General features: G+C 50.8%; 1 protein-coding gene across 2 annotated transcripts in view; it reads right to left on the minus strand.

Annotated features, from left to right (window-relative positions):
• Positions 1-22,990, minus strand: part of APLP1 (amyloid beta precursor like protein 1) — a 53,801-nt gene extending 30,811 nt beyond the window's left edge. The window contains exon 1 of one of the 2 annotated variants that reach the window (XM_083161997.1): positions 22,625-22,990. In XM_083161997.1, the coding sequence (XP_083018123.1) occupies positions 22,625-22,675 (51 nt within the window). In that variant the 5' untranslated portion in view covers positions 22,676-22,990. The remainder of the gene's footprint in view (positions 1-22,624) is intronic. The other variant, XM_083161996.1, reaches the window with a different exon arrangement.
• Positions 22,991-24,239: the final 1,249 nt, after the last annotated feature.

Here is a 24,239-nt window from a genome sequence, read left to right on the forward strand (position 1 = left end):
TTCACCTATCTGCCAATGTGACAATGATTAATGGTGCTGAGCATCTGAAGCCAAGGCACACTGACTATACATGTGTGCAGTGCATTACTGGGAGTGGACTAAGGCCCATGTGACTTTGCACAAGAGGGCAGAGGCTTGTGCTGACCTTTGCTTGGTGGAGCTCATAATATGCTTCTCAGGCCCCTGGAGGACAGCAGCAGCGGCCTCTTCATGGGAGGGTTTTTAATTAGAGGCCATGCTGAGCCTGTCAGAGTAAGGTACAGAGGGACAAAAACAGGCTTTCTTGTGGTATTTTATATATATATTTATGTTTATATTACCCCCTCCCCCCCTTATAGTTACCCATTGACCAAGTTTATACTGCCTTTTCTCTGTATTTTGACAGTGTTATATGGGGGGGGGGGGGGGCATTCCTTAGCTGAGTAAGGAAGGGGGGGGGGGGGTAAGTTTACTCACCCAGCCCATACCTCCCAACTCTCTGGCTGTCCGTGGGAACGTCCCAGGTGTGGGGGGGAGGGGTCAGTTGGGAGTCCCCCCTGTCACTAGTGTATAGACGCTATGTTTATACATTCCCTTACAGCGGTGAAACTGAGAGGGGGGGGTGTGGCCTCGCAGGAGCATCGCATGCATAGGCCATGCCTCCTCGCTAGGCCACGGACCAAATATTTTCGGCCATGCACACCCTCCTTCTCCCTCCTCAAGGTTGGGAGGTATGCCAGCCCCCTGTATTATGGTGTTGCCGCCACCATCCTGACTGCTGGTCACGCCCATGTACTTGTCTCGCATTGTCTCGTACTGTAAGTCGCTGTGTTCTTGTTTTGCTCCTTTACTTATGTACTTTATTACGCGCTGCGGAACCCCATATAAATAAAAGATATTATAACAAAAATGATAATAAATAATAATAATTCTATATACCATCACATGCACCACTATGTGTATATGATGTGGAACAGCCGCTGTGCATCAGTCTTTCTTCGTATTTTAATCAATACATATCCGTCCCCCGGCGTTGGCCCCGTTCTGCTGTCACTGACAATTATATGTATATATTTTTCTCTATAAAGCCATAAAAGAACAAGATGGGAATTTTGATTTCTCCTCCGAATTGATGGGGTTTAGATATAACATAACAACGCTGCAGGTCCCAAGCCGCTGGAGATCTATTACCAAAGAGCAAAAACCTATTTGTTAGCTGACTCGGCGTCTGTCCAAGACGCGGTTAGAAAGCTACAATATACTATTTTTATTATTTGGGTCATAAAACAAAGGAAAGAAACAGTAACTGGTGAATGGCATGCGCCAATAATGCAGCATTAGCAGGCGAGTAAACATGGCCGCCGGGTGGTTGCTGGGGCAACAGAGTTATGGCATATTCTGCACCATAGGTTGTATGTTTTTCCTAGTATGTACTAAAATGAAGGAGATATTGTTGTTCTGGTTGCTAATAAACCCCAGTTTGTGCTCCGAAGTATTTTCTGGTGGCTGGTATTAGATATTCCAGTCATATTGTCAGTGCTCCGCCATTCAGAATTCCAGCAAATAGGATGTCGGCAGTCATAATACCGATGCCAGCATCCCAACTACCGCCAGGAGGTCGGTGACCGAATGGCGACAACAATGAGGATGTAGGCAACAGGAGTGGTATCATTTGGCTGGGTGAGGGGGGTTTACACATTGGGGGGGGGGGGGTTAGGGTGAACGGAGGGAGGGGGTTTAGGCAATGGGGTATGGGGGTTAGGCACTGGCGAGGTGGTTTGGGGGTAAACTGTGAGGGGGAGCAGGTTAGGCTGCGGGAAGGGAGGGTTAGGGTTTGGGGGGGGGGGGGCAGTGGAAGTGTAAGTATACTTACCTGACCCCTGTTGGAATCCCTCCATCGGATCCTGTTATTGATATTCTGAATGCCGGCATCCCCACCATCGGGCATCCATATGTATGCCCTTAGCCATTATTTGGGGCCTGATTAATAGGCTTGAGAATGCAGCCAATCAACTCCCTCAGAGCCAATGACATCACTGATGACATCAGTCTCTTGTCTCAACGATGTCATTAGATCCTAGTGAACTGATTGGCAGAATTTTCATGAATCTCAACTCCTGTGAAGGTCCCATACACGGTGCGATTGTACTGTGCGATGCCATACGCGCCCCCACGGGCATCTCCTCACACAGTACAAAACGTATGTACGGCCCTTAGCCCATAATACCAGATAAAGAGGAGACAAGTTCCCCCAGTTGTCTGCCTATAACTCCGTGACAACGTGCAGCAGGCTTAGGGCCCAATTCAGATCACCCCAAAGCGCCCCCCTGTCTGTCCATCAGGCAGCGAGTCCCCTGGTGAATGAACAATCAGCTGCAGGTGCTCGCCGCCGCGGGGTTTTCAGATGCGCATTACTGCGCCCACCATCGGGGATGTGCGAACAGCGCTGAATCATCCTCTTATTACTGCAATGGTCTCACTTATACCTGGGATATAATAAGATGGGGTTACAGTAGTTATCCCACGGTACAGAAATATAACAGTAATATCCTGCAGGGTTTGCAGAGTACTGAATAATAACACAACATCATGACTCTGTGTCACCTGCTCTGCCATAAATATACCTGAGACCCAGCGGGGAATTTACTAAGAGGGGACTTCTATTTCACATGGGCAACCAATCTTCTAGACGGTGCCAAATAAATAAGAAGTAGATTCTGATTGTTGCCCATAGCAACCTCCCATGAGAAATAGAACTCAGATCTTAGTAAATCCCCTCCCCCAGACACAGAGCAGAGACCGCACAACATCCAGCATGCAGTACAGAACCTGCTTGGGGCACATTAAATGTTTGTTTTCCTCAGCTGAGGAGAATGAATCATACGTGACTTCTCTCCTAGGGCAGGATGTATTAACATACATCGCCGCCCCTCGCCACGCCACAATGCCAGCGCATATGTACTAACCTATGCGGCTGGCATCGCGGTGCGGGGGTCTTCATCACCTCCTGGGCCCTGCGGCGTCCCCGGCATCTCCTCCTCCCCCCTGCAGCTGGAAGGACATCCCCGGTTGTGACATGCTGCTGGGGGAGGAGGAGCAGCACGGAGGACGGAGAGGGGGATGCGGACGGCGGGCAGCGATAAAAGCCCATAGGCTTCTATAGGGTATCGCCACCTAAAGGTGACGGAAGACGGTGCAGCCGGGTTTTGGTAAATTTGAAAATGTGGAAAAACGGGGGTTTTACCGCATTTTCGTCATAGTACATCCCGCCCATAGACCTGCTGAGAGGCGACTGATAATCAGGTGGAACTCCAGCACACCCTGATAAGCGGGCAAGTCTCCTGAAGCCGCCCACACTCCCGCTACCCCCAATACCTGGTCCATCCACTATGACTAGGGTCACCACCTCATCCCTTTAATTCCGGACACATATTAATTATACAGGTTCTGTGGCTGGCTGACTTCAAGACTCTATTTCCTCTGGTTTTAACCAGCCACAGAACCGGTGTAATTATTATATGTGTCCAAAATGAAAGGGATGAGGTGGTAGTCCGAACTACAAGCCGCGCCACCCTGCATTGGCACCACTGAGCTGACCTGCCTGACCCCTTCCCGCTTTCCAGGATATCATGACTGAGCCAATAAGGCAGCAGCCATTTTTCTGAAGACCACAATATACTGAGAGCTATGTAAAGAACTCAGCATCGGAGACAAATCTGATTGTGACAGATAAACAACAAGCGGTAAAGGACCAACATTTCCAGTCACTTTGGGGTGGATTTACTAAAGCCTCCATATAGATTCTAGCTATCATTTCACCATAGCTTTCTACAAAATGATAGACATAAGCTCATTGGTTGCTAAGGGCAACATCACCACTTTTCTACTTTAGACTTTCATCTATACGTTCAGTAGGATACTTTCCCCAGAAATAGCCAAGACTATGGGCAGTATTCAATGAAAAAAATTTGCCGTGCATGGCGAGAGATTTTTTCTCTCGCCATGCACTCGCCCTGTTCCGGAGGGCTCGCTGCCACTCCTGCTCCCTCTATTCAATGTGGTTAAGACTCGCCGCCACTCGCGGCGAGTCTTAACCCCTGCCGCGGACGAGCGTCCGCGGCAGGGAGCCGTGGGACGGTGGCAGCCAGAGAGATTAAAGTCCCCCTTGCTGCCCCAGAACATATGTGGAGGGGAGGTGGGCTCCCCGGGACCCAGGCAGTACAAGCTGCCCCCCCCTATAGCCAGCGGGGGACCCAGTATTCACTGCACCCGATCGTGCATATGTAATGATCGGATGCAGTGAATATATGAATATCTAATGAGCGGCTCGAGAGCTCCGGCCCCCTGCTGGCTGCTCTGTGTAAAAAAAAAAAAAAAAAAATTAAAAAAATATTTTTTTTTTATTAAATATATATTCATGTGCTATAAGCACATGAATAAAAATAACATGCCCCTTCACAGAAAAAAATGCTGATTTTTTTACACCAAAATTTAAAAAAAAAACCTTTTAGTTTAAAAGTTCACATTCCAGCTCTCCATGAAAAGATGGAGAATTGCTACACGGAGAGAGACGGCGAAAATCACTTAGAAAGACGGCGAATATTTCACATTGAATAGGGTTGCTCGCTTTTGGAGAGCAAAATGCTCCGTCCAAGGCGAAAAAAGCACAAATTCGCCATAAAACTCATTGAATACTGCCCTATGAGGAGACTCCTGATTCTATGGCTATTCCCCGCCTGCCTGGAAGAGTGAAGGTGATATAATGGGTATAATACCAGGGATTGCGGGTTCAATGCATAATGGTAAACATGCAATGGTCCCGCCCCCAGCCATCCGCACTTTAGTGCTTCTGGGATTAGGATTTTTTTTCTATAGAATTCTTTTGATGCGATAGTCAATGACCATCAAAAGATTTGATGGCGGAAGCCCAGCCTTCGTTCGATGGTGGACTTCCAATGTCCATCCCTAGTTTAAGGGGCATAACTCTCTCTGCACATGTTACATCTGCCCCACCTGCAGTGCACACGGTTTTGGCCATTTTGAGAACAAATTTGTACTGAGATCAGATCTGAATAAGGGCCAAAATGCTTACCACCTGCAGCCCCTTTATTACTGGAGGGGTGATACTGCTACTGCCAGAATACCCCCAGCCGAGCATTTACTGTACACCATACTTGCCTAGTCTTCCGCATTTAGCGGGAGGCTCCCGACTTTCACAAGAGCCTCCCGCTGCCCCGCAAAGCCCCACAGTCCTCCTGGTCTCTGGGTCCATACATTAAAATATGGACTGCGCATGCGCTCATCCGGAATATGTGGGGGGCGGAGCGTGCAGGGAGGCTGCTGCTGCTGCTGCTGTGTGTACGCGCTGACAGGAAGCAGTCAGTCTGCACTGTAGTGTATTGAGAGGAGCAGCAGAGCCGGCAGCCAGGCCTCTGCTTTACTCCAGCTGGCCCCGCCCACCACAGTGAGCCTGCTGCCAGCTCTTCCTTCCTTCCTCCAGTCCTCAGCCTGCAGTGATCTGCCTCCCCCTCCACACTGCCGGGATCCTGCACCCCCAGCCAGGAGTAACACAGCCAGGTTAGTGCTGTGTGTGCACTGGGGGCTGCCTGCATGTAATGTGTGCGTTTGGAGGGGGGTGGGAGTGTATAGTGTGTGCATGGCTGCAATATAAGGGGAATGGGGGGTGTATATGTAATACAATTTAGTGGTGTATGTCCTGGGGGAGTAGGGGCAGTGTGTAATATTCAGTAGTGTCTGTACTGGGTGTAATAACATGGTGTAGTGTATATTGTACCATGGGATTGTGTACAATGTGCTGTGTGTACTGGGTGTAATAACATATGGTGTATGTAGTGTATATTGTACCATGGGATTGTGTACAATGTTCTGTGTGTACTGGGTGTAATAACATATGGTGTATGCAGGGCCGGTGCAAGGCACCGGTGCGCCCCAGGCGAGTCGGGGTGGGGGCGCCCCGGTGCCGGGGGGAGGGAGGGGGGGGGGTGGTACCTGTGTAAAAAAATTGCTGCCCCGGCGTCCCTGCAGTGCTGGGGCGGTCACGGGTGTCCGTGCCGTAGGGGTACCTGCGGCGCCGTCATGTGTATAAAGCTGGCTGCGGCCGGCGGGGTCCCTGTAGTGAATAGCAAATAACTAGCGCTATGCGCGTGGCGGCGCGGGAAGCGCTAGTTATTTGCTATTCACTACAGGGACCCCGCCGGCCGCAGCCAGCTTTATACACATGACGGCGCCACAGGTACCCCTACGGCACGGACACCCCTGACCACCCCAGCACTGCAGTAATGCCGGGGCAGCAATTTTTTTACACAGTTCGCTGGGGATGAGGGGCGAACTGCCGCCCTCCAGGTGCCGGCGCCCTAGGCAAATGCCTAGAGCTGCCTAGTGGTGGCGCCGGCCCTGGGTGTATGTAGTGTATATTGTACCATGGGATTGTGTACAATGTGCTGCGTGTACTGGGTGTAATGTGGAGGGGCTGTGTATACTGTACAATGGTGTGTGTCCAATGTGCTGTGTGTAATATGGGGGTGGGGCCATGTATAACGTTGTTAGTGTTAAGCAGTGCTGGGTAACGGGAAACGGTCATCTGTCAGACCAGACTTAGGTCTACAGTCATTAGGTCGACCTCGGAATGTCGACTGTCCCCAAGGTCAACAGGGTTAAAGGTCGACATGGCTCAAGGTCGACATGACTTAAGGTCGACATGGGCCAAGGTCGACATGGTTTTAGGTCGACAGTCATTAGGTCGACATGAGTTTTTCACTGTTTTTTGAGCCGACATGTGCCGACAGGCGGTATTTCATGCCCTACCATCCACTAGGGCGTGGTGGGAGAATAAAATAGTGTGCCGAGCGCAGCGAGGCACCGTGCCTGAAGCATCGCGAGCGATGCAAGGGGCTGCGGTGCAACTCCAACTGTGTCCATGTCGACTGTGTCGACATTCAGGTAAAAAAAACAGTGAAAAACTCATGTCGACCTAATGACTGTCGACCTAAAACCATGTCGACCTTGGCCCATGTCGACCTTAAGTCGTGTCGACCTTGAGCCATGTCGACTTTTAACCCTGTCGACCTTGGGGACAGGCGACCTTCCGGGGGCGACCTAATGACTGTAGACCTAAGTCTGTTCTGACAGATGTACCGCTTCCTGTGTGACGTAGCTGTGACGTCAGTGTGTAGCCCTGCTGTGTGACGTAGCTGTGACGTCAGTGTGTAGCCCTGCTGTGTGACGTAGCTGTGACGTCAGTGTGTAGCCCTGCTGTGTGACGTAGCTGTGACGTCAGTGTGTAGCCCTGCTGTGTGACGTAGCTGTGACGTCAGTGTGTAGCCCTGCTGTGTGACGTAGCTGTGACGTCAGTGTGTAGCCCTGCTGTGTGACGTAGCTGTGACGTCAGTGTGTAGCCCTGCTGTGTGACGTAGCTGTGACGTCAGTGTGTAGCCCTGCTGTGTGACGTAGCTGTGACGTCAGTGTGTAGCCCCGCTGTGTGACGTAGCTGTGACGTCAGTGTGTAGCCCCGCTGTGTGACGTAGCTGTGACGTCAGTGTGTAGCCCCGCTGTGTGACGTAGCTGTGACGTCAGTGTGTAGCCCTGCTGTGTGACGTAGCTGTGACGTCAGTGTGTAGCCCTGCTGTGTGACGTAGCTGTGACGTCAGTGTGTAGCCCTGCTGTGTGACGTAGCTGTGACGTCAGTGTGTAGCCCTGCTGTGTGACGTAGCTGTGACGTCAGTGTGTAGCCCTGCTGTGTGACGTAGCTGTGACGTCAGTGTGTAGCCCTGCTGTGTGACGTAGCTGTGACGTCAGTGTGTAGCCCTGCTGTGTGACGTAGCTGTGACGTCAGTGTGTAGCCCTGCTGTGTGACGTAGCTGTGACGTCAGTGTGTAGCCCTGCTGTGTGACGTAGCTGTGACGTCAGTGTGTAGCCCTGCTGTGTGACGTAGCTGTGACGTCAGTGTGTAGCCCTGCTGTGTGACGTAGCTGTGACGTCAGTGTGTAGCCCTGCTGTGTGACGTAGCTGTGACGTCAGTGTGTAGCCCTGCTGTGTGACGTAGCTGTGACGTCAGTGTGTAGCCCTGCTGTGTGACGTAGCTGTGACGTCAGTGTGTAGCCCTGCTGTGTGACGTAGCTGTGACGTCAGTGTGTAGCCCTGCTGTGTGACGTAGCTGTGACGTCAGTGTGTAGCCCTGCTGTGTGACGTAGCTGTGACGTCAGTGTGTAGCCCTGCTGTGTGACGTAGCTGTGACGTCATTGTGTAGCCCTGCTGTGTGACGTAGCTGTGACGTCATTGTGTAGCCCTGCTGTGTGACGTAGCTGTGACGTCAGTGTGTAGCCCTGCTGTGTGACGTAGCTGTGACGTCATTGTGTAGCCCTGCTGTGTGACGTAGCTGTGACGTCAGTGTGTAGCCCTGCTGTGTGACGTAGCTGTGACGTCATTGTGTAGCCCTGCTGTGTGACGTAGCTGTGACGTCAGTGTGTAGCCCTGCTGTGTGACGTAGCTGTGACGTCAGTGTGTAGCCCTGCTGTGTGACGTAGCTGTGACGTCAGTGTGTAGCCCTGCTGTGTGACGTAGCTGTGACGTCAGTGTGTAGCCGTGCTGTGTGACGTAGCTGTGACGTCAGTGTGTAGCCCTGCTGTGTGACGTAGCTGTGACGTCAGTGTGTAGCCCTGCTGTGTGACGTAGCTGTGACGTCAGTGTGTAGCCCTGCTGTGTGACGTAGCTGTGACGTCAGTGTGTAGCCCTGCTGTGTGATGTAGCTGTGACGTCAGTGAGTAGCCCTGCTGTGTGATGTAGCTGTGACGTCAGTGTGTAGCCCTGCTGTGTGACGTAGCTGTGACGTCATTGTGTAGCCGTGCTGTGTGACGTAGCTGTGACGTCAGTGTGTAGCCCTGCTGTGTGACGTAGCTGTGACGTCAGTGTGTAGCCCTGCTGTGTGACGTAGCTGTGACGTCAGTGTGTAGCCCTGCTGTGTGACGTAGCTGTGACGTCAGTGTGTAGCCCTGCTGTGTGACGTAGCTGTGACGTCAGTGTGTAGCCCTGCTGTGTGATGTAGCTGTGACGTCAGTGTGTAGCCCTGCTGTGTGATGTAGCTGTGACGTCAGTGTGTAGCCCTGCTGTGTGACGTAGCTGTGACGTCAGTGTGTAGCCCTGCTGTGTGACGTAGCTGTGACGTCAGTGTGTAGCCCTGCTGTGTGATGTAGCTGTGACGTCAGTGTGTAGCCCTGCTGTGTGACGTAGCTGTGACGTCAGTGTGTAGCCCTGCTGTGTGACGTAGCTGTGACGTCAGTGTGTAGCCCTGCTGTGTGACGTAGCTGTGACGTCAGTGTGTAGCCCTGCTGTGTGACGTAGCTGTGACGTCAGTGTGTAGCCCTGCTGTGTGACGTAGCTGTAACGTCAGTGTGTAGCCCTGCTGTGTGACGTAGCTGTAACGTCAGTGTGTAGCCCTGCTGTGTAATGTAGCTGTGACGTCAGTGTGTAGCCCTCCTGTGTGATGTCAAATATCGGCCTGCTATGTGATGGGGTGATGCTGTGTAATGTAGCAGAGATATCAGTTTGTAGCCAGTACTGCACTTTAGTTTTTAGCTGCACGGCAGAACACACCCCTGAGTGACAGTAGACACGCCCATACGTGGGGAGAGACATGCCCCTTGTGTAGAATGTGATACGCCCCCTTAATGCCAATCAATAATCTCCCTGAAACTACTTTTTCAAAAGTAGGCAAGTATGCTGTACACTTGTTACTCGAACCACCTCCTAATGTATTACATGGTTGCCTACCTGACCCTCTCCTTCAGGGAGACAATGCTCTGTTCCTGGACTTCCCCGGTAATGTATGATTGCTGTCACCTGTGGGGAGCTGGGTAACTGATAAGAAAGGTGTCACCACAGGTGCTGGCAATCATACATTACCAGGGAAGCCCAGGAGCAGAGCATTGTGTCCTCCTGGAGAGGGGCATGCTGGGAGGTATGGATAATGTAGGATTGCCAGCACCTGTGGGGAGCTAGGTAACTGATAAGAAAGGTGTCACCACAGGTGCTGGCAATCCTACATTACCAGGGAAGCCCAGGAGCAGAGCATTGTGTCCTCCTGGAGAGGGGCATGCTGGGAGGTATGGATAATGTAGGATTGCCAGCACCTGTGGGGAGCTAGGTAACTGATAAGAAAGGTGTCACCACAGGTGCTGGCAATCCTACATTACCAGGGAAGCCCAGGAGCAGAGCATTGTGTCCTCCTGGAGAGGGGCATGCTGGGAGGTATGGATAATGTATGATTGCCAGCACCTGTGGGGAGCTAGGTAACTGATAAGAAAGGTGTCACCACAGGTGCTGGCAATCATACATTACCAGGGAAGCCCAGGAACAGAGCATTTTCTCCCTGAAGGAGAGGGTCAGGTAGGCCACCCTGATATAAATCACAGACGTGTTGGCCATTTGTCACTAACAGGATTACTTTCCTGGGATAGTTTAGCACCAGTACTAGGAATGCGACCTCGTTCATCAGGAGTCTCAGTGAATTTACAGCTGCCTTCATTAGCAGTATTGCATTGTGTGGCGCCATGAGACAGGAGTGTAAATCGTACAACACACTTTGCAAGAGTACAATTACACTAATTTAGTGCCATGTCACGCCTGCCATGCATGTAGCAAGCATTTATATTTCATAATAAAATACATTTCTACAGCAGGTTAAGACAACATATGATACTCCAGCTGTTGAGGAACTACAAGTGCCTGTACCTGCCCATCCCCATAACATGTGATGCAATTATTGGCAGATGCAAAACAAGTAGGTAGGTGCGTAGGTTAGTCCACCTGTTGGGAACAAACCAGAGTAGGTTTTTTTAAGCTAACCGGATACAGGTGGTACAAGACAAACAGCAGTCAATATGATATCTATCAATCTCTCTTGGGCTAAGTACAGCACTGTGACTCTCCAATAGCACAATGACAGGCTTGGGCACATGTATAATATTTTATAGAGCCAAATAAACAACATGCACCTGCTATATAACCAGCCTGACCTTTAAGTCTGGTGACTCAGACATGTGATGTGATTTGAGGCTGATGAGTCATGCACAATAACAGTTTGTAGCACTTAACCATTTAACTACATGTCAACAGCAATGACATCAGGATGAGCGGGCTTGGCTGCCATAAAGCATCTGTAGCTTACTAAGGATGCTCTAAGGGCATCATTCTAGTCACTCTGCAACCCAAATGCAGAAGTCATGGGGCATGGGTACTGATTCCTACCTGGTTACATGACATTTTTGACACTTCATTAACTTTGCACCCATTAGTGACATGGGACAATGAGCCTCAACAGAGAACGTGCTCAGGCCGGGACTAGTTCCAGTTGGGATGACCAGAAAGTGACAGTTCAGAGTGATAGCAGAGGTTGGGACGGGGCAGGAGGCAGCTACTGTGCTCCACCAGTGAGGGAAAAGAGCAGGGCAATGGTGGATGCTGTGATAATCACCAGCCAATGAAAGAAAGAAAGAAAAAGAGGGACAGAGACCGAAAAAGTTATGTGGCCCATCCTCCTGCAATTAATTAAGACAATTGGCCATTCCTCTGGTGCCGGACTTGGGCAATTGGAATAATCATACATGTTGGGAATCCATGATTCCTTGTTTATGACCCAAAAATGACCATATTCGGTGTGTCAGGGATGTGTAAGATGTAGGATTTTGCCGTTTACCTGACAAATTCCTGATAGAATAAGTTACCAGGGAGATGTACGGCCTCCATAGGATGGGCAGGGGCCTAATTGTTGAATAAAAGAGAAGATTGTTTTATTTAATGAGCCCCAACAGCCATTGTCCACTATGAGGCAGAGTGAGAGGATGCCTCCTGGTACAGTAATATTGCGTGGAAAGGGGGTCGGTGGCAGCTAAGGGTATAGCATGCAATGTGCTGGGGTAACGTCAGCGTCACTGGTGAAACTGCTGCCACGTGGAACTACAAGTGACAGCCAGGAGAGAGATGCTGACAAGCGGCTGTGTCTGTAGGATAAGGTGGTACCGTCACACAGTATAAGCAGTGAAGGTGGGGAGGGGATACTGAGCTACAAGTTCTGTGCTGGAGACACAGACCTTTTTACTGTGGACCTTCGCCATGTCAACCAGATCCTTGTGTTGACACAGAAATCTGACTCACATTAGTGCAATGAGGCTATTCCTTATATAGGTAACGCAGCCCCCCCCCCCCCCCATACACTAATATAGGAAGCTATGGACCGGTTCAGAACTGATCACACCGGCCTGGAGCTGACGTCTCACACCCTCCCCTAAAACTTTTTGGTACCCCCCAGCGGTTTCCCCGGACACCCCCAGCGGTTTTTCGGAAACTTATGTCCCTTCCCCCCCCCCCCCCCCCCCGCCAGATGCCTACTTCCTGTCAATCACCTGCAAATGGAACAGTACACATGCGCAGTGTATCGATAATTGTCTGCCATGCGATCAGGTCTGAATCAGGCCCCTAGATTCATCAGATGGAGTTAGTATTGGAAGCCCTGCTTTCTTCTCTGGTAAACCTTCAGCAATGGCTGCCGCGCATGTGCGCTCAGCGGGACCAGGGAACGCCGGCAGCACACTGAGCACAACGCCGGGATCGGCACCTTTCCAGGCCTCTCTGCCTGTCTGTGCGCAATGATACATCCCATCCCGCCTTAAAAAAAAGCATATTGCAATGCATGCTGGGTGCTAGTAGCTTGCTCAGGTGCCGCTGGCATTTAGGGGAGACTTGCTAATGAATTATGCCCAATGTGCTACAGCCATACTTGCCTACTTTTGAAAACTAGTTTCAGGGAGATTATAGTTGGTAATAGAATTTTGCACCATTGAGCGGACGTGTCATTCTCCACCCAAAGGGCGTGGAGAGATTGTGAGAAGAGATTGTGAACGTGGCACCTAGAAGCGCGGGTGTGTACTGCTACATCTGAGAGGAATCATCTAAAATGACTTATATCCAGGGTCGGCGCTACCCGCTCAGCAGATCCTGCAAAGCAGGGAGGCGCCAGGCTGTGTAGACTCTGCTCTGCCTGCTCTGGGACTCTGCTGTGAGCAGGTAAATCAGTGCTGCCGGGTGCTGCTGGTGTGTGTAAGGCAGCAGAGCGGAGGACGACTTACAGGATGAAACAGAGACCAGACCAGCAGCAGCAGGGGAAGTCTCTGCTCCTAAGCGCACTGCGGTGCCGAGACCCTCCCCCTGATGACAGAATCAGGATCAGAACAGCCTGTGCCGAGCTGTGAGTGGAGGAGCTCGGCACATGCTGGTTAGAGGAGCTCCTGATTGGAGGGCTGGGTCACACGCTCCCCTGACCCTTAGAATACTGAGGATCATCAGATAACAGAAGAATGGCCCCATCTGTGAGTTACAGTATACATCCATCTAGCACCCTGCCTGCCCAGTTTCTGCCCCCCTCTTTGCCCAACTTCTGCCCTCCTCTACCCAGAATCTGCCCAGCATATGTGTTCCCCTTTCTGCCCAGCATCTCCCCCCCCTGCCCAGCATCTGCCCCCCTCTGTGCCCAGCATCTGCCCTCATCCTCTCTCTGCCCAGCATCGGCCCTCCTCCTCTCTACCCTGCATCTGTCCCCCACTCTCTCTACACAGCATCTGCCCCCCTTGTGTAGCATAATGTGTAATGGCCATTACGTGGTGTGTGGCATAATGGGAATTACGTTGTGTGACATAATGTGTAATGGGAATTATACATTATTGTACAATTTGCAATAAACATTACATTGTGTGGCATAATTTGTAATGGGCATTATGGTGTCTGGCATAATGCATAAGGGGCATTACAGTGCAAACGTTTTGATGCGTGCCTACAGTGCGCTTTGTCCCTATTTTGTGTGTGTGGGCACCAATTCCTTTTCTGGCACAGGGCAATAAAATATCAAGTTATGGCACTGCTGCTACTGGGCACATTATGTTTATGACGCAATACTACTACGGGCATTATACTGTACACCAGTGGTTCCCAAACTGTGTGCCTAGGCACCCTGGGGTGCCTCAGGACCCTTCAGGGGTGCCTTGGGTTGGTGGACCAGGATCAATTCATATCATTTATGGTCAATGTAACAGGCAAGACTAATGAGGGAGAGATTGCTTCTATGTCAGGGAGTCTCCTGCAGAATGCAGGAGGGGAGATAACTATGATGTAACAGTGTAATGTGGGCTAGGTGACATGAGGGAGATTGCTAGACTAATGAGGGAGAGAGGGATATTGTTGCTATGTCAGGGAGTCTCCTGCAGAATGCAGGAGCGGAGGTAACTATGATGTAACAGTGTAATGTGGGCTAGGTGACATGAGGGAGATTGCTAGACTAATGAGGGAGAGAGGAAGATTGCTGCTATGTCAGGGAGTCTCCTGCAGCATGCAGGAGGGGAGGTAACTATGATGTAACAGTGTAATGTGGGCTAGGTGACATGAGGGAGATTGCTAGACTAATGAGGGAGAGATGGAGATTGCTGCTATGTCAGGGAGTCTCCTGCAGAATGCAGGAGGGGAGGTAACTATGATGTAACAGTGTAATGTGGGCTAGGTGACATGAGGGAGATTGCTACACTCATGAGGGAGAGAGGGTGATTGCTTCTATGTCAGGGAGTCTCCTGCAGAATGCAGGAGGGGAGGTAACTATGATGTAACAGTGTAATGTGGGCTAGGTGACATGAGGGAGATTGCTAGACTAATGAGGGAGAGAGGGAGATTGCTTCTATGTCAGGGAGTCTCCTGAAGAATGCAGGAGGGGAGGTAACTATGATGTAACAGTGTAATGTGGGCTAGGTAACATGAGGGAGATTGCTAGACTAATGAGGGAGAGAGGGATATTGTTGCTATGTCAGGGAGTCTCCTGCAGAATGCAGGAGCGGAGGTAACTATGATGTAACAGTGTAATGTGGGCTAGGTGACATGAGGGAGATTGCTAGACTAATGAGGGAGAGAGGGAGATGGCTGCTATGTCAGGGAGTCTCCTGCAGAATGCAGGAGGGGAGGTAACTATGATGTAACAGTGTAATGTGGGCTAGGTGACATGAGGGAGATTGCTAGACTAATGAGGGAGAGATGGAGATTGCTGCTATGTCAGGGAGTCTCCTGCAGCATGCAGGAGGGGAGGTAACTATGATGTAACAGTGTAATGTGGGCTAGGTGACATGAGGGAGATTGCTAGACTAATGAGGGAGAGATGGAGATTGCTGCTATGTCAGGGAGTCTCCTGCAGAATGCAGGAGGGGAGGTAACTATGATGTAACAGTGTAATGTGGGCTAGGTGACATGAGGGAGATTGCTACACTCATGAGGGAGAGAGGGTGATTGCTTCTATGTCAGGGAGTCTCCTGCAGAATGCAGGAGGGGAGGTAACTATGATGTAACAGTGTAATGTGGGCTAGGTGACATGAGGGAGATTGCTACACTAATGAGGGAGAGAGGGAGATTGCTGCTATGTTAAGGAGTCTCTTGCAGAATGCAGGAGGGGAGGTAACTATGATGTAACAGTGTAATCTGGGCTAGGTGACATGAGGGAGATTGCTAGACTAATGAGGGAGAGAGGGCGATTGCTTCTATGTCAGGGAGTCTCCTGCAGAATGCAGGAGGGGAGGTAACTATGATGTAACAGTGTAATGTGGGCTAGGTGACATGATGGAGATTGCTAGACTAATGAGGGAGAGAGGGAGATTGCTGCTATGTCAGGGAGTCTCCTGCAGAATGCAGGAGGGGAGGTAACTATGATGTAACAGTGTAATGTGGGCTAGATGACATGAGGGAGATTGCTAGACTAGTGAGGGAGAGAGGGAGATTGCTGCTATGTCAGTGAGTCTCCTGCAGAATGCAGGAGGGGAGATAACTATGATGTAACAGTGTAATGTGGGCTAGGTGACATGAGGGAGATTGCTAGACTAGTGAGGGAGAGAGGGAGATTGCTGCTATGTCAGTGAGTCTCCTGCAGAATGCAGGAGGGGAGTTAACTATGATGTAACAGTGTAATGTGGGCTAGGTGACATGAGGGAGATTGCTAGACTAATGAGGGAGAGAGGGAGATTGCTGCTATGTCAGGGAGTCTCCTGCAGAATGCAGGAGGGGAGGTAACTATGATGTAACAGTGTAATGTGGGCTAGGTGACATGAGGGAGATTGCTAGACTAATGAGAGAGAGAGGGAGATTGCTGCTATGTCAGGGAGTCTCCTGCAGAATGCAGGAGGGGAGGTAACTATGATGTAACAGTGTAATGTGGGTTAGGTGACATGAGGGAGATTGCTAGACTAATGAGGGAGAGAGGGTGATTGCTTCTATGTCAGGGAGTCTCCTGCAGAATGCAGGAAGGGAGGTAACTATGATGTAACAGTGTAATGTGGTCTAGGTGACATGAGGGAGATTGCTACACTCATGAGGGAGAGAGGGAGATTGCTGCTATGTTAAGGAGTCTCTTGCAGAATGCAGGAGGGGAGGTAACTATGATGTAACAGTGTAATGTGGGCTAGGTGACATGAGGGAGATTGCTAGACTAATGAGGGAGAGAGGGCGATTGCTTCTATGTCAGGGAGTCTCCTGCAGAATGCAGGAGGGGAGGTAACTATGATGTAACAGTGTAATGTGGGCTAGGTGACATGAGGGAGATTGCTAGACTAATGAGGGAGAGAGGGAGATTGCTGCTATGTCAGGGAGTCTTCTGCAGAATGCAGGAGGGGAGGTAACTATGATGTAACAGTGTAATGTGGGCTAGGTGACATGATGGAGTTTGCTAGACTAATGAGGGAGAGAGGGAGATTGCTGCTATGTCAGGGAGTCTCCTGCAGAATGCAGGAGGGGAGGTAACTATGATGTAACAGTGTAATGTGGGCTAGGTGACATGAGGGAGATTGCTAGACTAATGAGAGAGAGAGGGAGATTGCTGCTATGTCAGGGAGTCTCCTGCAGAATGCAGGAGGGGAGGTAACTATGATGTAACAGTGTAATGTGGGTTAGGTGACATGAGGGAGATTGCTAGACTAATGAGGGAGAGAGGGTGATTGCTTCTATGTCAGGGAGTCTCCTGCAGAATGCAGGAGGGGAGGTAACTATGATGTAACAGTGTAATGTGGTCTAGGTGACATGAGGGAGATTGCTACACTCATGAGGGAGATAGGGAGATTGCTGCTATGTTAAGGAGTCTCTTGCAGAATGCAGGAGGGGAGGTAACTATGATGTAACAGTGTAATGTGGGCTAGGTGACATGAGGGAGATTGCTAGACTAATGAGGGAGAGAGGGCGATTGCTTCTATGTCAGGGAGTCTCCTGCAGAATGCAGGAGGGGAGGTAACTATGATGTAACAGTGTAATGTGGGCTAGGTGACATGATGGAGATTGCTAGACTAATGAGGGAGAGAGGGAGATTGCTGCTATGTCAGGGAGTCTCCTGCAGAATGCAGGAGGGGAGGTAACTATGATGTAACAGTGTAATGTGGGCTAGGTGACATGAGGGAGATTGCTAGACTAATGAGGGAGAGAGGGAGATTGCTGCTATGTCAGGGAGTCTCCTGCAGAATGCAGGAGGGGAGGTAACTATGATGTAACAGTGTAATGTGGGCTAGGTGACATGAGGGAGATTGCTAGACTAATGAGGGAGAGAGGGCGATTGCTTCTATGTCAGGGAGTCTCCTGCAGAATGCAGGAGGGGAGGTAACTATGATGTAACAGTGTAATGTGGGCTAGGTGACATGATGGAGATTGCTAGACTAATGAGGGAGAGAGGGAGATTGCTGCTATGTCAGGGAGTCTCCTGCAGAATGCAGGAGGGGAGGTAACTATGATGTAACAGTGTAATGTGGGCTAGGTGACATGAGGGAGATTGCTAGACTAATGAGGGAGAGAGGGAGATTGCTGCTATGTTAAGGAGTCTCTTGCAGAATGCAGGAGGGGAGGTAACTATGATGTAACAGTGTAATGTGGGCTAGGTGACATGAGGGAGATTGCTAGACTAATGAGGGAGAGAGGGCGATTGCTTCTATGTCAGGGAGTCTCCTGCAGAATGCAGGAGGGGAGGTAACTATGATGTAACAGTGTAATGTGGGCTAGGTGACATGATGGAGATTGCTAGACTAATGAGGGAGAGAGGGAGATTGCTGCTATGTTAGGGAGTCTCCTGCAGAATGCAGGAGGGGAGGTAACTATGATGTAACAGTGTAATGTGGGCTAGGTGACATGATGGAGATTGCTAGACTAATGAGGGAGAGAGGGAGATTGCTGCTATGTCAGGGAGTCTCCTGCAGAATGCAGGAGGGGAGGTAACTATGATGTAACAGTGTAATGTGGGCTAGGTGACATGAGGGAGATTGCTAGACTAATGAGAGAGAGAGGGAGTTTGCTGCTATGCCAGGGAGTCTCCTGCAGAATGCAGGAGGGGAGGTAACTATGATGTAACAGTGTAATGTGGGCTAGGTGACATGAGGGAGATTGCTAGACTAATGAGGGAGAGAGGGAGATTGCTGCTATGTCAGGGAGTCTCCTGCAGAATGCAGGAGGGGAGGTAACTATGATGTAACAGTGTAATGTGGGCTAGGTGACATGAGGGAGATTGCTAGACTAATGAGAGAGAGAGGGAGATTGCTGCTATGTCAGGGAGCCTCCTGCAGAATGCAGGAGGGGAGGTAACTATGATGTAACAGTGTAATGTGGGTTAGGTGACATGAGGGAGATTGCTAGACTAATGAGGGAGAGAGGGAAATTGCTGCTATGTCAGGGAGTCTCCTGCAGAATGTAGGAGGGGGGTTACTATGGTGTAACAGTGTAATGTGGGCTAGGTGACATGAGGGAGATTGCTAGACTAATGAGGGAGAGAGGGAGATTGCTGCTATGTCAGGGAGTCTCCTGCAGAATGCAGGAGGGGAGGTAACTATGATGTAACAGTGTAATGTGGGCTAGGTGACATGAGGGAGATTGCTAGACTAATGAGAGAGAGAGGGAGATTGCTGCTATGTCAGGGAGCCTCCTGCAGAATGCAGGAGGGGAGGTAACTATGATGTAACAGTGTAATGTGGGTTAGGTGACATGAGGGAGATTGCTAGACTAATGAGGGAGAGAGGGAAATTGCTGCTATGTCAGGGAGTCTCCTGCAGAATGTAGGAGGGGGGTTACTATGGTGTAACAGTGTAATGTGGGCTAGGTGACATGAGGGAGATTGCTAGACTAATGAGGGAGAGAGGGAGATTGCTGCTATGTCAGGGAGTCTCCTGCAGAATGCAGGAGGGGAGGTAACTATGATGTAACAGTGTAATGTGGGCTAGGTGACATGAGGGAGATTGCTAGACTAATGAGAGAGAGAGGGAGATTGCTGCTATGTCAGGGAGTCTCCTGCAGAATGCAGGAGGGGAGGTAACTATGATGTAACAGTGTAATGTGGGCTAGGTGACATGAGGGAGATTGCTAGACTAATGAGGGAGAGAGGGAGATTGCTGCTATGTCAGGGAGTCTCCTGCAGAATGCAGGAGGGGAGGTAACTATGATGTAACAGTGTAATGTGGGCTAGGTGACATGAGGGAGATTGCTAGACTAATGAGGGAGAGAGGTAGATTGCTGCTATGTCAGGGAGTCTCCTGCAGAATGCAGGAGGGGAGGTAACTATGATGTAACAGTGTAATGTGGGCTAGGTGACATGAGGGAGATTGCTAGACTAATGAGAGAGAGAGGGAGATTGCTGCTATGTCAGGGAGTCTCCTGCAGAATGCAGGAGGGAAGGCAGCTATGGCTACAGCGTCCACCTCTCAGCCACTGCCACAACCCGGAGCGTTGGTAAATCAGACGAATTGGCCAGCCTTACTGAGGGCCTGGAAATGTAGGGGCAGGCTATGTACATGTGAATATAACACGGTTCCCGAGCCCTATGCGCAATTTTTACAAATGTGCCTCGAATTACCCCAAAGACAAAAACTCTACTGCGCAAGATGGCGATATTCGCGAGAAGGAGTAAAAGGAGGCCTGACATGGAGCGAACGATGGAACACGGCCTTGTATTATTAGTTAAAAAGTTAACCACCCCTGCCCTAGGTGTCACCATCCCTGCCCTAGGTGTCACCATCCCTGCCCTAGGTGTCACCATCCCTGCCCTAGGTGTCAGCATCCCTGCCCTAGGTGTCAGCATCCCTGCCCTAGGTGTCAGCATCCCTGCCCTAGGTGTCAGCATCCCTGCCTTAGGTGTCAGCATCCCTGCCTTAGGTGTCACCATCCCTGCCCTAGGTGTCAGCATCCCTGCCCTAGGTGTCACCATCCCTGCCCTAGGTGTCAGCATCCCTGCCCTAGGTGTCAGCATCCCTGCATCCCTGCCCTAGGTGTCACCATCCCTGCCCTAGGAGTCACCATCCCTGCCCTGGGTGTCACCATCCCTGCCCTAGGTGTCAGCATCCCTGCATCCCTGCCCCAGGTGTCACCATCCCTGCCCTAGGTGCCAGCTGTGGGCTCGGTGCAGAACATTTATTTAGTGCTGTCTGTCCTAAACTAGAGGGGTCTTTAGGAATTGCCCGGGTGTAGTATACTGTGACAGGATGACAATGTCTATTGCAGGCATGTCTAAACTATGTCTGACCCTCCAGCTGTTGTGAAAGTCCCAGCATGCCTTGCCACAGTTTGGCTATTAGGGAATGCTAAAACTATTGCAAGGCATGCTGGGATGTGTAGTTTCACAACATCTGGAGGGCCACAGTTTGGACATGCCTGGTTTAGGTCAACCTGAAAAGGTCAATATGCGCCAGATCGACACTGGAAAAAGGTCAACACAAGTAAAGGGCTGAGGTTGACGTGCAAATGTTGACATACAGTTTTCACTTTTTTTGGTGTCAATGTCAACAATTGTGCACGTGGACCACTTTTCATGTGTTTACCTATTGCCATGTCGACCAATTGCTTGTGTCGACCTTTTGCCTACATTGACCATATATTGACTATGGACCTAGATACTCTGAGGTACATTTACTAAGGTGGGAGTTATATTGAAGATGGGATGTTGCCCATGACAACCGTTTATTTAACACCTTCTAGAACAGGCATGTCCAAACCCCGGCCTTCCTGCTGTTGTGAAACTACACATCCCAGCATGCCTTGCAATAGTTTTAGCATTCCTCATTAGCAAAACTGTGGCAAGGCATGATGGGGCTTGTAGTTTCACAACAGCTGGAGGGCCATTGTTTGGACATAGCAACCAATCTAATGATGTCAATCGTTTCTCTATTGCATCCAAATGATAAACAGAATCTTATTGGTTGCTATGGGCAACAGCATCCCAGGTGCATTGGCTTGTGAGGGAACTGTCACTGCAGGACATTATTACATTGCCCCCGGCTGATGCTTCACCTCTGTGTTGTTTATCTGCCCTCTAGAAAACAATTGGGATCCATCCAATGAGAGTCTCCGTGCTACGCACCGGCCCGGCCATTGTGAACGGGGCCCATTGCTCCTCACACGGGCACTTACAATACACTCTTGTTCCTTTGTGAAAGGGAGTCTGTCTGTGTTTTTTGCAGGGTGGCGGGCAGTGCCAGGGAGAGACGGAGGAAGGGTGCTGTAATCTCCCCCGGCCACAACACGCAGCCACCTGTTTCTGCCCTCTCTGACCCGGTGGCTCTTACAGTTTTTGTTTTTCACGCCCCAGTAAGGGTGCAACCCCTTTGCCCCTCTTGAGCCTGACCCACCGCACCGATAGAACGAGGAGAGCCAGTCCCCCACAGACACAGGCAGTCCCCCACAGATACAGGCAGGTATTATTTTTAATATTTCTCTCTTGCACTTACTAGTGGAACAGATTGCAAGCTCCTATGACAAGTCGCCTCTCCTGTCGGCGGCAGTGGCTTCCGCCGCCGGCGTTCTAGGTCTGCGCACGTAAATGTAAACACGCACGGCACACACATCCGTGAAATCAGATTTCTACACGACAAATGCCAGAGGCTTCCAACCTTTCATTACCTAACCAGATAGAGAACGCTACCCCCCCCCCCCCCCCCTCACTCCCCCCACAGTATCTGCTGTTCCATTACAGACCCATCACACGATTACTAATTCCATTAATCTCCATCCTGGCACCAGGAACCAGCTGCGATTCCAGCCCAGACCTGAACCACACTGCACCATCCCCTGATGCCCAGACGCCTAGCCCCGGGGTCCTGCAGCGCTCGCTCTTTGCCCATTATACAATGAGCCCCTTGGGGTTGTCCGCTGGCAGCCCCTGAGCGGAAGACGACCCACCCCAGCAAACATGCCCTGTGCCCACCACCACTCATTGTTATCAGCTGTCACTGCACACTGGCTCTGCTCTTCCTCAGTGCAGAGCATAACACACCTACAGAGCTCTGCAGCTGCTCGTCCAAGGATCTCCACCATGTTCTGACCACAGCGTCACCTCTCCCCACACAGTGCACCATCTCTGACCCTGGCGGTGGTGCTGCTCATCCTAGTACCCAGTGGTAGCATCTCAGGGCCCCCCTGCCACACAGTGGGCCGAGGGTCATCCAGAGGAGGGTCGGTGTGTGACCGTGGCGGGGTGACCTATGCATTGGGGGGTTACTTTAGTGCTGCAAAATACAAGGACTCCACCCAGCCCAGCTGTGCACTGCAGCTGCCCCCCATCCCCTCCACCCTATCACCCTACCACCCCCCCCTTCCTCACCTGGACGCTCAGTAGCAGCATGCAGCTCGCAAGGAGCAGCGTGTGTTCCATTCTCTCGGATGCGCCCGTCCAGCCCTCTCCTGTGGTGCTGCTGTCTTAGACGGTGATGCCGGCTGTCTCCCTCCTCTGGTCCGGGGATGTCTCGGCTGCGGCGACGCAGATGCTGAACGCTCTACGGGGAGTCTCGCCCTGCAGAGGATGTTGTCTCGTGGCGTACCCTCTGACGCCGATCACCGATGCATCTATCTCTCAGTGTGCATGTCACGCAAATATTGGGTTATCTCTATCTGGGTGTCTGTCTGGTGAAGCCTCGTTCTTGCTATACAAAGACGTGCCCCATCCCCCCCTCCTCATCTGTCTCTCTCTCCCTCTCTCTCTCTCTCCTCCCATCCCTCTTTCACTTCCTCCTCCTTCCATCTCTCCACCCTTTCTCCTCCCGGGGAGAATTCAATCCACAGAAGCAAAAAAAAAAAAGAAAGGAAAAATACATGAAAAATTTAGTGAGAATGCGGAATGATGAGCGACGGGTGGCAGGACCCCACAGTCACCCACCCCCACCCCGGGCCAGCAAAAAAACAGGGATCGTGGAAATCATAAACAGGGACTGCAGAATAAAAAGAGGTTTTCTCTGCCGATCAATAATTCCATAAACAGTCATCAGTGAGTCACAGACAGATCTCATTTCCCTAATCACTTCCATAGACCCCAGGGGTACTGGATATCCGCAGATGCTCAGAAGCCCCCCTGATTCTATGGGGTAAGCTGGTGACAATGGGGGTGATTCTGGTTTAATCGGTCCATCACGAGTTTGCACGGGGGACTGATTTTTTTGCTACTACGCATAGTCAGTTATGATAGATTATTTGCTGGGTGCTCGCACACAACGGGGGCGGGGGATGTGGGGTGGTGGGCCGGGGATTCACCCATGGGAACACCCCGCGTTTTATAGGCGCCCCCATGAAAGCACTGAGCGTTCTCATGGTAATTCCCTGATGACGCAGGGGGCGGGCAGCTGGTGTCAGTGAATGTCAGTCGCCCGCCCGCTTGCCATACAGGGCACCCGCAGATCTGATTGGTTGGGATCATTTAGGTCTACAGCATGATGGTCGACAGTCATTAGGTCGACACCATTAGGTCGAAATCGGAAAAGGTCGACATGGGGAAAAGTCGATATGGTTATAGGTCGGAAGGTCATTAGTTCGACAGGTCGTTAGTTCGACAGGTCATTAGTTAGACAATGTCTAGGTCGACAGTCAAAAGGTCGACATGGGGATTTTCACAGTTTTTTTACCTCAATGTCAACACAGTTGACATGGACACAGTTTGAAGTGCAACGCATCGCTCGCTGCACTCGCAATGCGTCGGGCGCACTATTATCCCACCACACCCTAGTGCAGGCCTGGGCAACACCGGCCCTCCAGATGTTAATGAACTACACATCCCAGCATGCCTTGCATCAGTTTCAGCATGGCCACATAGCAAAACTAATGCAACGCATCCTGGGATGTGTAGTTCACTAACATCTGGAGGGCCGGTGTTGCCCAGCCCTGCCCTAGTGGATGGTAGGGCATGAAATACCGCCTGTTGGCACATGTCAGCTCAAAAAACAGTGAAA

The sequence above is a fragment of the Crinia signifera genome, chromosome 19 (genome assembly GCF_055691185.1).
Source record: "Crinia signifera chromosome 19, ASM5569118v1, whole genome shotgun sequence".
Lineage (NCBI taxonomy): Eukaryota > Metazoa > Chordata > Amphibia > Anura > Myobatrachidae > Crinia > Crinia signifera.